The sequence below is a fragment of the Dermochelys coriacea genome, chromosome 4 (assembly GCF_009764565.3).
Source record: "Dermochelys coriacea isolate rDerCor1 chromosome 4, rDerCor1.pri.v4, whole genome shotgun sequence".
Classification (NCBI taxonomy): Eukaryota; Metazoa; Chordata; order Testudines; family Dermochelyidae; genus Dermochelys; species Dermochelys coriacea.
The window spans coordinates 57889536-57905859 of record NC_050071.1 but is presented as its reverse complement, the minus strand read 5'-3'; the positions used below and the strand labels follow the sequence as shown (position 1 = coordinate 57905859).

Below are 16324 nucleotides of genomic sequence, written 5' to 3'. Positions count from 1 at the left end.
TCAATTTACATAAACAAAAGTGATAATTATGGGAGCAGTGGGGCACAGGTGTAAAATCATATGTCCATAAAAGGTAATGTTTAGGTCATGCCATATTCTATGAATAATAATACTACTATCAAGCACATTTTTAAACACACACAGAGTCTCACCTTCTCATGGTTTTCTATAAGGATTTCCACCACGATATTCTGAAACTTTAGGTCCATTATAGCTGCCACAGTTTCTTCCTGTGGCCTCATTAAGGTTGGTCCAAATACTACTCCTAAATTTGCTACAGTCATTAGATTTTTCTTGGCATGGTCTGCAACGCTTTTTCAAAAGAATTGGAAGAAAAAAACAGGAAACAAGTTATGAAAAATTGCCAATACTCTTGGAAACTGCAGTATACTTTACAAATGAAAACATTACATTTCCCTAATCCATATTTTAGAAGTTTATTTAGTTCAAAGTTTCTCCAAATAAAACCATATTGAACTGTGGAAAGTAGGAAACCCATTCTTTCATCTGCATTTTAAGAAGAAACAAAAGTCGTCATTTATTGAACTTAAATGTGTACAATGCACTTAGCCTTGGATTTCAGTAAGTGTGAAACCAACTAATTTTGCTAACAAACCTCTAGTATTCTCTTTGCCAGAATTTGCAAAGAGAAAGTATAAATTCACTTTCTCACTTCAATCAAGCCCTCAACCGCTGGCAGAATTGCTAAGTAAATACTTATATGACTTCATTAACAGATTAGATTTCTGCCCTCTTTTCCAAAACACACACAGTCAAACTTCTCATCTACTTCCATAGCTTTGGTGCCTGGTACTGTGTCAAATAGCGTCATGACCAGCCTTGGATCCAACCACAGTTAATGAGCCCAGTTGTAGATAAAATAGTTTTTTGGTTTTTTTTTTTTTTTGCAGGGGCAGGAGAAACTAATAAAAGAAGCCATGGTGCTTACTTTGCTAAATGTTTCACCAAAATGTCCAGCATCTCTTTGTTCTTCTCTGGAAGTTTATGAACCAAGAAGTGGATAGCATTAACTCTGGACTCAGGGCTGCCACTTTCTACATAACAGAAACAAGTAACTGTATCTCAAAGATAGAAATCATGCCCCACCCATACACACCAACCCCAAAACAAAACATTCCTAGCATACTTTGGTTTTGCACTTAGATATCTCCAAATAGAGCAGAATTGAATACATGCACATTGTGTTTCAAGTCATCCTGTTCTACTACTATCTGCCCATTTCTTATTTTGTGAAGTGATTTTCAATCCACTTGTAAATGGATGCCTCTTTCTGCTCATCTATATTTTAAAAAAAAGATGTAGATATTCTACTGCATCATACACATGCTTAGAAAAATACTGCAAAGCAAGGGGTCATGGTACTAGCTACAGCACCTCATTGTGAAACCAAGTGTGAAAGGATGCTTCTTTATCCTTTTGACATCGCTTATTAATTATCCTTATCATTTACATTGAGTTTTGTTGGTGCTAGACAGCTATTGACACTGCTTCAAAACACCTTCCATTAGAAACTGCACAAGAAAATAACATTCAGAGAGGACTAAAGGGTTCAGAAGAGAAAAATTAACACCTTTTTAAGATGTAGGCCAATAACCCTGATAAGGCTGTAGAGTTAGATTACCAGGATAACGGATTCTTGATATCAACTCTCTCTCTCTCACTGTTGTCAATGGTATAACTGGTAGCACAGTTGGGTATAAAGAAGCAATGGCTTCCTTGTACATAGCAAAGAAACAAACAATTTAGGCCACGCCAGGGATTAAATAGCTGAAAAAGATTTGTAAAATGTGAAAAAATAAATCAGTCTTTTTTTTTTATTTTACATTATTGTTTGGCTTAATAAAACTAAGTCTGAAGAATGGATTATAGTAAGGTGTGTATAAGACTATATCTTTTTGTAAGTTAGTACTGAAGACAAGGTACATAACAGAAAACCATTATGGACACTAGGATACAGTGAACCTGAGAAGTACTGAAATCAATACTACTGCTCTGATAGCACTATCCTAAATTTATTCCAGATGTTAGGTATTTACTGTAAAAAAAATGCCATTTTTCTTAGGTGTTTCTTTTAATAGATTTGGAAATATTTTTGGTAGAGAACATACTTGGTGAAACTTCACTGAGGAAAATGCCACCAGCAAGCCACAGTTTTACTTCTGATCAGCCACATTCAGAGAGCCCCAAAAAACAATCAAACTCTCTTCAAAGTAAAAGTCCTTCAGAGTACCATAGAATCCTGAATGCCAGATGAAGTGATGCTTCATCAAATGAATTGTGTGTCACTGTCAAGGGCTATTGATTGCCTCAATCAATACTTGTTAAGAAAATGGGGTGGAGTACACTCTGCTGCAATTTAATAACAACCCATTCCTTATTATCTACTACATTTTTATACCTTAGATTAGAAAGATACTTGGAAGCTTTTTTAAAAAAAGAATTGAATGGCTGAAATTAATGTTGTGTTGTTCAAGTTTCTTCTCCTTGCTTGACAAGTTTAGTCATTGCACATGTGGGCTTATGCAATTTTTTAGTACTTGTGGATAATGTATTCTTAAGATCAGTAAACAAACATCTTCCAGTAGACCCTAATAAAATGCAGAGGAGGATAATACAGAAACTTATACTGTTATTTCCTTTGGGGAAAGGGAATGTTTTAAATCCTATCTCATGTAACTCTGTATGTACTCATTATTTATGTAAATGTCTTGAATTCTACTAAGCCCTTCACCTCAATTACATTGTATGGCAGTGAATTTCAAGGCTAGCTATGTACTAAGTTAGAAAATATTTTCTCTTTGTATTCACTTGTGAATTTTGTGAAAAAACATCTAGCTTTATCAAATCCAATTACTACAATGATGGAGTAAGCAAGTAGATAGATAGATAGATATACACACACACCTAAACCTGTTCAGTAAAGTTTTATCTCTTTTTTGAAAATACTCTAGCAAGGACTAGAAACGAGCATTCTGCTGTTTTTGCCAGTCTTTAATACTAGCCAACAAGATAAAATAATTGTCCTCAAAATTTTACTTTAACTTCAATTCTCACGGATTGCCAGAAGTGCCACAGGCTGGAAAGCAAATCAGCTAAATATTTGTTGGCTATTCTGCCAACATTTTTTCTTATGCAATTTCTACTCCTCAGACAATTTCATTTACATTAGAAATCATGCAGCTGAACTACAACTGCTGCTCTACCTTCTCTAAGTCTTTACTTTAACTGCCACAGTTTAATTTGGCCTGTACATTCCTTTCTTCTAGTAATATACAAGGCACCTTTAGCCCAGCTTGGACACAGGCCTCCCAGAGAGATGGCTCTGAAAACAAGGATCAAGTGGCAGTCATTTTTATGATCCAAGGGAGCTTGTTCTCTTTCCCCCGCACCCCAAGTATGCTGTGTCCTACTAAATTTCATTTCTTTATAAATAGCTTAAGGAGATGAAAATATTACCGTCCCAAACTACTGCAACTATATACTGGGTATATAATATTCACTGTGGTACAACTGGTATAGGAAATAAATCCAGAACTTTAAAATTTTAACTACAAAATTCATATAAATCAAAACAGAGTGAAATGCACTAAGCCAAGCAAAAACTTGCCCCATTGAGTCTATCAATATACAGTGCATTTATGTATCTATGAACGATTATATTCTTATACATATATAGATCTCTATATGCTATATCTATAGATATTGCATTGACGGCATACCCCAATTTAACTTCATATTAATATCCTCAACTTTCTTTTTTAAAAAGTTCCAATTTTTTCCTATACCTCTGTTATTTATTCAGTTGAAATGAGCAATTTATTTGAGACTACATTTTCAATGTCTGCTCCTGAATGCTAGAACAGTGCTATTATAAAATAGTCTATTTGAACTGTAGTCAAATATTTACTGGCAGGAACGATGAACTCTCCATGCAACTCATACGTCATTAGGGGCTCTGGAAGACTTCTGGAAGACAAAGACGACATGGAATCACTAAATACAGTAAGTTCATGTACATTTGTTTCTATTTGTATTTATTCTGAGCAGAAAAGTCTTACAATATGAAGTAGGGTTACCTTCCACTGGGGAGAGCCCCATGTCGGGGCAGCTTGAAGGATTTCAATGGTTTATAGTACAAACTGAAGTGTGACATGTAAGAGCACAATCCTAAGGAAACAACATCCTTAAACTCAAGACCTAAACTCCACCAGTTGAAGTGAAGCCTCAAATACAGTATAAACACCTTCCGTACATTTTGAGATTGCATTACAGATGAAAATATAAGCATGCTGTGTAACTAACTGTTCATCAGTTTCTTTAAAAAATGTGCTCACTGCAACTGAATGTTGTGGGTCTGTGTCTCCTTTAAGAGACCCCTGTACAATTGAGTTACAAGGGTGGGGAGGAGGAACTTATCAAAATGGAGGTAAGGGAGGAACAGGATGTGGCCGAACATGTATCCACTCCAGTTGCGCCGCTCTCCGCCCCCGTCATCCCTGGGGGCGGGGTGTCATATCCTGTGCATTCCTGGAGAAGCCCTTACTTTTATCAATCATGGGATAGTAACACCCACCTTCCCACCGATGGGATTAGAACAGACCTATTTTTTTTTCATGATCTGCTGGGGCACTGTACTAGTCACCTTTTTATTTCAGGGCTGAGAAGGAATTTTTCACTCATCACCTGATTGGCCAAGTCAGAGTGGGTTTTTTTGCTCTGCTAGGACCTTACCATCGCCCTACCTCAAATGAGGTTTAAGGTAGGCTACATAAAGCCATTTATCTGGTCATTGTGTAACTTCCCTGTGGCGTACCTGCACTGGATATCTGCCCCACACTTACATGATGAGTTGCAACATCATAGCCTAACTCCCTTCCCTACTCATCATAACAAAGCCCTCCCTAAACCTGCTGGGGGGAAAGCAAAAAAACCCCACACCACCTAGGCCAATTTGGGGTGAGGGGAAAATTCCTTCCCAGCCCCTCAGAAAGAAGCAGCTAACCTGATGCCCACAGCAGGTCGTGACTAAACCTGGCATTTTGCCATCTGACGGGGAGGGAGGTGGGTGCTCTACCTGATCCAGAGAAAAGGGGCTTCTCCTGCCAGGATTTGAACTCTCCAGACCTTCCAATCCCTAAAAATGACTCACACCATGCTGACCCACTCCCCACTTTTTCAACAGCTTCCGAGCCTTGCTCCCTCTCCTAGCTGGGAAGTGCTATACCTTCTCCCCCAACAAGCCAAACAACAGTTTCCTACCCACCACTTGGAAGTAGACTGGGGAATGCATCCCCTAAGGAAGCTGGGTTTGTGGTTTCTAACATCTGGTAGAGGACACACACACACCCCACTTTTTCTACCACTCCTAACCCTCATACAAGAAGAGGGCGACAGGGTCCTAGACACAGTTTGGCTGTGTCCAGGGTGGAAAGGGGGAGGGCTGACAGCTGACCTCCCAGTTAGATGAAAACAATAAAGGAAAGAATGATGATCTGCACTGTACAATTTATTGCTGGGTATTCCCAGATATTTTAAGTGAATAAAGTTGTGGGCCAATTAAACCACATCCATTGCATCTCATCTTTCTTCCTGCATGGCCAGGATGGTAGAGAGAGTCAGGTGGCCAGATGCCTTTATTTAAAAATAAGGAAGTGCAACAGAATATTTTTTTACACCAGATGCAAGGGAATATATAAAACCCCCTATGCTAGAGCTATATGAATAATTCACTGTAGTCTATCCATTAATATGCCTTCCTTTTGGTTCATAGATATTGAAGAACAAATCATCATTTCCTTTAATTTATTTGAACATAAATATTTTATGAATTTTTGTTGTAAATTTAGTTAACTATTTATTTATTTAAATTTAGTTAACAGTTCTTTGCAAGTATTTTCTATTTGAGTTGCACTGATTAGGGAGTCACAATGTAAGCACAAAGGATTGTAGGATTCAGGTTACAGAAAGAGAGACTTTTTTTTCAACAGTATCATTTTCTTTCAGTAAGCACTGGAGAGCTGATAGCCATAATTTTCAAAACTGACTAGTGATTTACAATGCCTCAATTTTTGGCTTTCTAACTTTTAGGGATTAAGGGGTCTAATATCCAGGAAGTTTTGAGTACCTACATCTGAAAATCATGCCCCTTTAAAATGTCTCAAAATTGCTATTTGCATATAAAAAATATTGTCCATCAACTAATAAAATTCCTACTAAATAACAGCAACCACAGAAAAATTTGACAAACATTTTTTAAAAACTCAAGTATATTGAGTTGACTTTATTCATGTTTTAAAATTACTTTAGAAAATATCAGGATCTTATGGATCAGCATTATTATTTTATTTTGTTCATTTAAATAAATATTTTTTCTCCTCCCTGAAGTCTATAAGCTATACTTCAAGAGCCAAGCTTGATACTTAAAAATTCCTTCATCTTTTTTTAGTTCACTTTATTGATACCAGGAAAATTAATATAAAAGATTTCAAATTTGAATTTAAATGGATTTTCATCACCTGAAAACCCAGCGCTGTTTAAGTTTCAAGAAAAACAAACAAAACAAAAATGTTTTGTTCATATTAAACGATAATGGGCACACAAAAAGTTGTATATTCTTACATAATTCAGCTGCATAGCTCAACAGGGAACCAGAAAACTGGTTTGCACACAGAACAGACCCAAACCTCTAAAGATGCACTTCTCTTACTTTTTCTCCTAGCAACTTACAACTCCTTGGGACCAGGAGGAGAAATAGCAAAATATAAAGCTAGTCAAATTTTTCAGATTTCAAAATGTAAACATAATTTCAAATTATTTTTAATGATATTTTTGTGATTTTCCCCCCTCCTTTTTTGGACCAGCTCTACCAAAGTACCCTAAGCAAGAAATACTGTTGAACAGCCTAACCCAATTGGAAACAGCAAATTTTATAAGAAAGGCCAATTCTGCAGACCCAAGATTTCTGGAGAATCAGCCAAACACTTAAGTGTTTATCCCCTCTGAACATTTTGAAGTTTGCCAGTCACTAACCTTAATCCACTCTTTGTGAAATTATGAAACCCCCATCCCCAAAGCAAATATAGTGACTTAAATAAATATGTGGATTTGTAGTCAGTGTAGACTTCCATCCAAACAACAGTAAATACGAGTAACCAAAACAACAATAAAACATCATTGTCATCGATCTGTGGTAATTAGAGTTCAATTATGAATAGTTAACACATGGAACCTTACCTCAGGTACTGCTTCATAGCACTAGTAATCGTCTTCACTTCCCAGTCTGCAGAGTTTTCCAGATCAGTTTCACTGCAGGTTTTTGCATCTAGCAAATGACCATAAAGGAAAAAAAAATCTAAATCTGTACATACATAAAAGATTTTATCAAAGTTAAATTCATGGCAGAATCTGTGAAATCAGACATTATAATAATCCTAAAGGAAACAACACAATGCAAGGTCCCTGAATGGAAGTATATAAAATTTGAAGTCAATAATTTAGAAACGTTTGTTCGTTTAAATCCAAAATTGTCCTCTACCTCTTAATATTAAAACGGAAGTAGGATTTCAAATCCAAAATACACACCCGTCTCTTTTGAAAATTTACTTATAAGTGCTTTTATAACTATTTCACTGATTTTTCTCTCCTTAGTGAGCAATACAATTAAACTAGGCTTCATTTGAAATTTCTTTATAGAAGGGGTATTTCCAGACTCCCTTATTTAGAAGAGGCAGGGAGCTTTCAATATGGGAATATTCATGAAAGGATGCAGATCAAACTCACTTTAAAGAAAAAGCCACTGAGGAACAAATAAAATGATAGCCAATTACCCAAGATGTCTTGTGCCTCTAAGCACTTCAACATTTTTTGATTATAATCACTGACAGCAACATGCAATAAACTATAACAATGGCAATTAACGCGGATTACATTTTGATCAGTTCCTACAATTCAGAATTCATTTGTTACTGTGCTTGTTGGACAAACGACAGATACGTTTAAAAAATCAAATTAGGCACCCTGATTAAAGGTGCAGTCCTTTCTAACTGGGACTAAATAATTATGTTCTAAAGACTGTGCCAACTAATTATTTCTGTAACTGAATATTCTCTCTCATTAAATCAATTATTTAAATCTTATTTTAAAATATCAGTCAGATAACATTTTCTGTCAACTTGCTACCAGCCAACCACCAGCCAAAAACCTAAACACTGTCTAAATGGAACCTTTTATTTTCTTTTTTCCAACATATTTCTGTGTTCTGAGAATCACATTCTTTCCACTGAGAAGGAAACCTTTCTAACTTCATGGAATAAAAAGCAGCTGTCACATCAGAAACTAATGACTCTAGTGACGATGTTAGTAATCCACTATTAAATTTTCACTGTTTTCAAATAACTCCTCAATCATCACTGACTCTCCTTCAAAATCAGAGGGTGCACTTGGTTGTACGGAATTTGTTAATGACATATTTGAAATTCATACTTCAGAAAACACTGTGAATAATCATCCTTAAAATATTAGGAAGTATTTTCGCTTTTTAAAAATAGTAAAATTTGTGGGAAAGAATTCCATTATTCACCCCGGGGCAAAACACTAGAACTTTTCAAAGATTACCTTCCTATTAGACCCATCCCAAAAAACAAACAGTGAGACTACAAAAAAAAAAATGGAGATCAAACACTTTTTTGACTCTCTGGTTCTGCCCACTGTCTTTTATTTAAACAGTTTCCTTTATTCTACTTTACTTCTACATTCCACTGTGTCCTAAACATTTAAGAATCACATTTGCTAAGGGGTCTCAATAGGATTTTGGCATTCATGCTAGCAATTTTGCACACACAACTGTTTGTGCTTGCAAAAACTAAATGTACACACAAGAATGGCAGCTGCAGATGCAAATATTTGTGTGCACACAAATAATGGTGTGCAGATGTAAAGAATTTTTGAAAATTCAGCTCTAAATCTCCAAAAATGTCTGATATTATGGAAATAGGGTTTATAAACCAGTGGGGCTTACTGAGCTAGGTTAGGAGGAGCAGCTTTGTTTCTAGTTTTGATTTTAATATGGCCACTTTGAGAGTTTAAATGTATTATAATACACTGTATATAAAATAGGGTAAACAATAGATTCAGAGCAGTAACTTTCACAGCTGTTTTAAAATGTAGGTGGATTTGCAAAATTCTTTTCTATGAAATATAATGCCTGGCATTTTTCATGACAGTCACTGTCAGAAGTCAAAACTGAACCCATCAATAGAATATACAAGACTAACAGTCACCTCATCATAAAGTCACTTCATAAAACATGTTTCTTTGTAGATTGTTGCACTTAAATAACACACTATTTATTCTGTGAATCATACACAAAGTAGTGAGTGGAATTGAGTATTCTGCTGGCTGCACAACAACAGTGCAGTCTGAAAGGCTTAAGACTGAGACTCCTGACACCTTCAAACTAGTGACTCTGTATCTGTGTTTATAATAAGTTAGAAGATTAATTTAATATCCATTTCAGGCAAAAATGAGACCTTTGTTTATAAAATGTTATCCTTTGTCGTTCATATTTCAACAAAACTATTGTTGAAAATCAGAACAACAAGGCACTATACAGGTTACAGACAAATTCAAGGAGTAAGTCAAATACAGAATGAACACAGTGTCTGTTTTACAGAACTGCATCTTTTTGCTTTAACGGAATTTAATTTATGATCATAAGCAAGGCTTGAGTCCACAAATTTTTACTCTGGCAGGTGGGACTTGAGAGTAAAGTATTACAGAAAACGGCTCATAATTAAGGTCTTTCCACCCTCCTTCAATATACCTCTATGCTTCTTCTGGTTTTGTGTCTTTTCCAAAAAGAGACAAAAAGGCTATATGCTATCAACACCCATTCCTAGCATCTGAAGTCTATTTTCATCTTTTTGCATTCTGGACCACACACATTGGATGGCCCATGATACATATAAGTAGCTTTAAAACTCTTTGAGATCTTATAAAAAAAGTGAATACCCTGAAAGTTAAATCAGAGATAATCAGAGATGGGGTTTTGTTTTATTTTTAATGACACTGGAAGGAGGATTTTATCAAGGATATTTAAACTCAGATACAACAGGGTATAGATTAATCAGATGTTTTAGATTCTTCTGCACTATATAACAAACAGAAACCCTTCTCTAATCTTCCTTGAGACCACATAAAAATAAGTATGCAAACAGGATCACATCATGATACTTTCAGTGGACTATTGGGAGAGGAGAGGGGCACCTGACTATAACATTATATTTTCTCTAGTTGATGTTTCTTGCTATCTTGACATTAGTATAATCTTTCAATTCCAAATTATGACATGAATCTTGGAAAGGAGCAAAAAAGTGTTTCTAATTTAAAAATTAAGTAAAAGCAGATGCTGGAATCCCCATTAAACTCTTCCAGCTGCTACTGAACCACTGGAACCTGCGTCTATTTAATTTGGAACCACTAATGGTAAAGAGGAAAATCTGACTGCCAAAACTGCACACCCTAGATAAACCAGTGAGTAGAAAAACAAAAACAGCCCATGGTAGCAAATGCATTCTAACGAAGTTCTTCAACTGATGACAGGTAATTGTTCCCACGGCTAATGGCTAAAAAAAGATTAATGCTTACTGAGTCTTTAATTCCAACACAGCTAAACAGCCATTAGAATTGTTGTGTGTTGGTTGTTTATATTAATCTTGGTTTATGATTCCTAACACTCCCTTCTTGTTACAACACTTTAAAATACAGACAAGTTTACATGTATTGACAGAGTACCTCAGGGCATTGTTAATATTGATTAATTAAAGTAAGACATCATATAAATTAATATTTAGCAAGGTCATTATGACAGATTGATATGACATACAGGCCCTCAAGCCTGAAGTCTTATCATCACTCCTGAAGAGACAGCCTGCTTTAAAAAAAAAAAAAAAAAAAAAAAAAAAAAAAAAGGCTTACAGGTGGCACTGAATTGACAGCAGTGTATAATATAAAAGCACTTTGTCATTCACATAATGTCTGGGGTAATGAAATGAATTCACTTTCTGGTTTCCTCCAGTTTTCTGTGCCAAAGAACACTGTGTTATCAGCACAGATGGAGCATGCATGGTTCTGGAGAAGAGCCTGGTGCAAACTGCAAACAAGCTTCTGAATACCAATGAATCCCTGAGAATCAGACCCTTGCTGTCAAGTGAAAGGTTTGGAAGCTCCATAAAAATGAATTAATCCCTGTGGTCTTGTCCAACTGCATGTACTATCAGTGCTCTGGACAGGAAATTTGGAAATGTTGTACATTGTGCAATCATGGCTATAAATTTGGTGCAAGATACTAAGCAGATGAGGAAATTCAGCCAAACACCAGCACTTTTCTGGAAGCAATGGTGTGGCAGGAAAAGTGTGACTCCTGGGACTAAATGAGTATCAAGTTTTCCAGAAGAAAAAGTAAAAAATATTCTGGTGGCATTAGTGCGAAGAGGGGTTACATCAGGTGACATATAAGCTACCCACTGCTAAGTGCGTGTAGGCGGAGTCTAAACGAAGGCTTGTCTTCACATACAGCACTTCTCCTGTCAGCAGAGTTAATCCACCTCCTTGAGAGGCGGTTGCTATGTCGATGGAAGAAGCTCTCCCGTTGACATAGCGCTGTCTACATGGGGGTTAGGTCTGTATAAGTAAGTGTGGGTTTTCCATACCCTGGGGCAATATAGTTATACAGATATAGGTCTGTAGTGTAGACTATGAGCATGGACTGGTACACTGAGAAGTTACAGCTATGTCTCGAGGAGGAGTGGGGCTGGGGCACAGTGTGAAAAAACAACACCCCAGACAGATGTAGTTAAGCCAACCTAACCCCCAGTATAGACAGTACTAGGTCGATCAAAGAATTCTTCCATCAACCTAGTTACCGCCTCTCATGGGGATGGATTACCTACAGCAAGAGGAGAACCACTCCCACCCTTGTAGTAAGCATTTACGCTAGGGGTGGGCAAACTTTTTGGCCCTTGGGCCACATCTGGGTATGGAAACTGTGTGGCGGGCCATGAACGCTCAGAAAATTGGGAGGTTAGGGTGCAGGAGGGGGTGAGGGCTCTGGCTCAGGGTGCGGGCTCTGGGGTGGGGCCGAAATGAGGAGTTCAGAGTGCGGGAGGGGCCCCAGGCTGGGACGGGGGGTTAGGGTGCAGGGGCGATGGCTCCGGCTTTCGATGCAGGCTCTGGGGTGGGGCTGGGGATGAGGGTTGGGGATGCAGGAGGTTGCTCCAGGCTGAGTCAGAGGGGTTCGGAGGGCGGGATGGGGAACAGGGCTGGGGTAGGGGATTGAGTGTGGGAGGGAGTCAGGAGTGCAGACTCCAGGCAGTGTTTACCTTAAGCAGCTCCCAGAAGCAGCAGCATGTCGTCCCTCCCCCTCCCCTGGCTCCTACACGGAGGCGCAACCAGGCAGCTCTGCATGCTGCCCTGTCTGCAGGCACCACTCCTGTGACTCCCATTGACCATAGAGTTCCCAGCCAATGGGAGCTGCAGGAGCAGTGCCTGGGGTGGGGGCAGCATTCGGAGCCCACTGGCTCCCCCTACGTGTAGGAGCCGGAGAGGGGACATGCTGCTGCTTCTGGAAGCCGCAAGGAGCAGGGCAAGCCCCCAACCCCACTCCCCAGCTGGAGCGCAGCAAGCCCTGGATCCCGTTCCCCAGAGGGAACTTGAGGGTCGAATTAAAACGTCTGGAGGGCCGGTCTACACTGAAGTGCTACAGAGGCACAGCTGTAGCATTGTAAGTGTTGATGTATGTTGACGGAGACTATACCAGCATAGCTATGTTGCTATACCGGCATAACTCCATAGTGCAGACAGAAGTTGTTTTTTCTATTGTTATAGGAATTAGGGCTGTCACGCAATTAAAAAAATTAATCGCGATTAATCTCATTGTTAAACAATAATAGAATACCATTTATTTAAATATTTGTTGATGTTTTCTACATTTTCAAATACATTGATTTCAGTTACAACACAGAATACAAAGTGTTCAGTGCTCACTTTATTTTTTATTACAAATATTTACACTTTAAAAAAAGAAATAGTACTTTTCAATTCAGCTCATACAAGTACTGTAGTGCAATCTCTTTATCATGAAAGTTCAACTTACAAATGTAGGTTTTTTTGTTGCAAAAACAAAACAATGTAATGCATTCAAAAACAAAACAATGTAAAACTTTAGAGCCTACAAGTCCACTCAGTCCTACTTTTGCTCAAACAAGTTAGTTTATATTTGCAGAAGATAATGCTGCCTGCTTCTTGTTTACAATGTCACCTGAAAGTGAGAACAGGAATTTGCATGGCACTGTTGTACCTGGCATCGCAAGATATTTACATGCCAGATGCATTAAAGATACATACGTCCCTTAATGCTTCAACCACCATTTCAAAGGACGTGTGTCCATGCTGAAGACTGGTTCTGCTTGATAATGATCCAAAGCACTGTGGACCGATACATGTTCATTTTCATCATCTGAGTCAGATGCCACCAGCAGAAGGTTGATTTTCTTTTTTGGTGGTTTGGGTTCTGTGGGATTTGTAGACTCCAAAGTTTTACATTATTTTGTTTCTGAGTGAAGCTTTGTAACAAAAACCCCTACATTTGTAAGTTGAACTTTCATGATAAAGAGATTGCACTACAGTACTTGTATGAGATGAATTGAAAAATACTATTTCTTTTATCATTTTATAGTGCAAATATTTGCAATCAAAAATAATATAAAGTGAAATTGATACATTTGAAAATATAGAAAACATTCACAAATATTTAAATAATAAATAAATGGTATTCTATTATTGTTTAACATTGCGATTAATCGTGATTAATTTTTTTGAGTTAATCATGATTTTTTTGAGTTAACTTCAATTAATTGACAGCCCTAGTAGGAATACTACCTCCCATAATGAAAGCGGTTATGTGGAAGGAAGCATTCTTCCATCAACATAGCTGCCTCTGCACTAGGTCATCGTAGCTACCTTAGTCAGGGGTTGTTCCCTCCCACCCATACATCCCTGACCAAAGTAGCTATGTTGGCCTAACTTTTAAATGTAGACCAAGCTTAAGACCTTATCCACACATGAGTTATACCACTTTAAGTATACAATATGTAAAGTGGTACAACCCCCACCCCCAATGTGGATGCAGTTATATTAGTTTCAGAGTAGCAGCCGTGTTAGTCTGTATTCACAAAAAGAAAAGGAGTACTTGTGGCACCTTAGAGACTAACAAATTTATTTGAGCATATATTTGAGTTATATTAGTATATATGTGCTCATACTGATATAGTTTATCCCCCCTTCCCATACGGAAGAAAGCTATATTGGTATAAACACATTTATACTAATCTAATTGGGCCCATACTAGGCCCTGTACACCTGGATAACTATATTATTTAAAAAAAAAAAATCACATCCCTAACTGACATATTTACACTGATACAAATCCTGTTTGTAGACCAGGCCAAAGGGAATTTAAGCTCATGTCATTTACTCACCATTAGCCAAAAAAGGTACAAGACAAAAAACAGGAAGGTGTAAAAAAGGAGACTCTCCCATATACCCACTTTTCTAATCCTTCCAGACTGTGGGTGTAGATTAGATTAATTTAACCTCAGGCTCCTTTAAACCTACCTATATCACACCATGATTTGTCCCAACAGGTACTTTTGGCGATTTTCTTTGTTTATACTAACAGCTAAAACTTGCTTGCCTTACTCAGCCAAGAGGCCACAGTGAGTGCAGGACAGAATTATATGCATGAGTGTGGCAAGCTAAAATTTGACCCAAAATGATGAAAAAGTAAATGTAAACATTACATAAAATATCAACACTGAAATTAAATCAGCCATGAATCAAAATAAAAACATGGTAAAAGTAGCTAGAAAATAGAGGCATACCGATTAACAAACTCAGAAGTCTCTGGACCTTTGAACTCACCCCCACAACTCTGTATAATCCTTGGTCATTTATACCTATTGAGGAAGAAAACAGATCAACCAGAGCATTCAAATATACAGCAAATACAACTTTAAAAACTTTTAAAATTCTAAACAATAAGTTTCCCTCAGAGTTGCATTCACCACATTGTCACTCATAACTACGACAGGAATATACTGCAAATAAAGTATCTGTCTACAATCTCTTTTTGCTGTCCATTAAAATAAATCCAAGCTAAATAAAATGTTGGTCTTCAGGAAAAAGGTGTATGAACATTTTTTCCAATGCACTGACACAGCCCATTTAGGACTTTGGAAATAGTTTTAGGGTTTGTTTTTTCCCCCTATTCTACGAGCTTTTTCCTAAAAACTCAAACCAAACTTTTTTCACATCAGTAAACAATGCTCTTTCCTTAAGATACAAGGCATCATTCCAACCCACTGTTCTCCCCACACTGGGTATACCCAGGGCCTGAGGAACCCAACTTCAGGACTGAGGCCAGTAATTTCTCTCCTGTCCTTTTTGTGGGGTGCAACCTCAACAGCCAGCTGAGCATTCACAGTCTCCCGCTATCCTAATTCACTCTGCTCTGGAACATGGACACTAGATATCTTCTCTTGTTCCCCACTCTCGTTTTCTGTATTGCCATTGATTGTTGCTCATCTTCCATCCAACGCCACTCCCCTCCCACTGCAACCATTTAGCTGCCCAATCTCACTCAACATGCCATTATGCTGCTCACTTTCCTTTCATCCCCCTTCTCTTTCTTTGCCCTCTCCCTTTGCCTCTCCCCCCTCTATTCAGTCCCTTTTCATTACAACATTCCCTTTCTCCCCTCACTGAAATTTCACATAATCTGCCTCCAAAAAACTAAGTTTTTTTAGCATAAATAAAAATGTAAAGAAGATCAAAAAAGTAAAAAAACCCACAAATTGTATGCCCACCATCACACTGATCACGTTGCTTCTATGTTGAACCCCTTTACCCCATCCTTTTTTATATGTCTGTACACAACATGGCACAATAGGGCTGTGAACCTGATTGAGACTCTGGGGCTGTGATGCAATCCAATTTACAATAACAAGCTCAGTACTTCCTGGTTTCATATGGACCTAGAAGTGGAAATGCAGAAATGCCGGAAGGTATGAATACTGTGAGAACAATCTTTATTTTATCTTTGTAACTACAGGGTAGGTTTTTGTGATTGGCTTTTATTTTTCATATTTTTATTATTATTAATTATTATTATTATTTATTATTATTAAAGAATACAACATGCAGAGAAAACACCTGTGGAGAACTCCCAGATTCAACAGTAGATGGTTCC

The 16324-nt window shown here is 37.6% G+C and overlaps 1 protein-coding gene across 6 annotated transcripts in view; it reads right to left on the bottom strand.

Moving 5' to 3' along the window:
• ARHGAP10 (Rho GTPase activating protein 10) overlaps positions 1-16324 on the bottom strand; it is a 250366-nt gene that overhangs the window by 86172 nt on the left and 147870 nt on the right. For all 6 annotated transcript variants that reach the window (XR_005292731.2, XR_006280737.1, XR_006280736.1 and 3 more), the window contains 5 exons: positions 14958-15032; positions 7255-7342; positions 3929-3987; positions 950-1055; positions 153-312 (listed from right to left, as the gene is read on the bottom strand). Coding sequence is in view for 3 of the 6 variants with exons in the window: in XM_038400392.2 (XP_038256320.1) it covers positions 153-312; positions 950-1055; positions 3929-3987; positions 7255-7342; positions 14958-15032 (488 nt within the window). In the remaining 3 variants the exon portion in view is untranslated. The remainder of the gene's footprint in view (positions 1-152; positions 313-949; positions 1056-3928; positions 3988-7254; positions 7343-14957; positions 15033-16324) is intronic.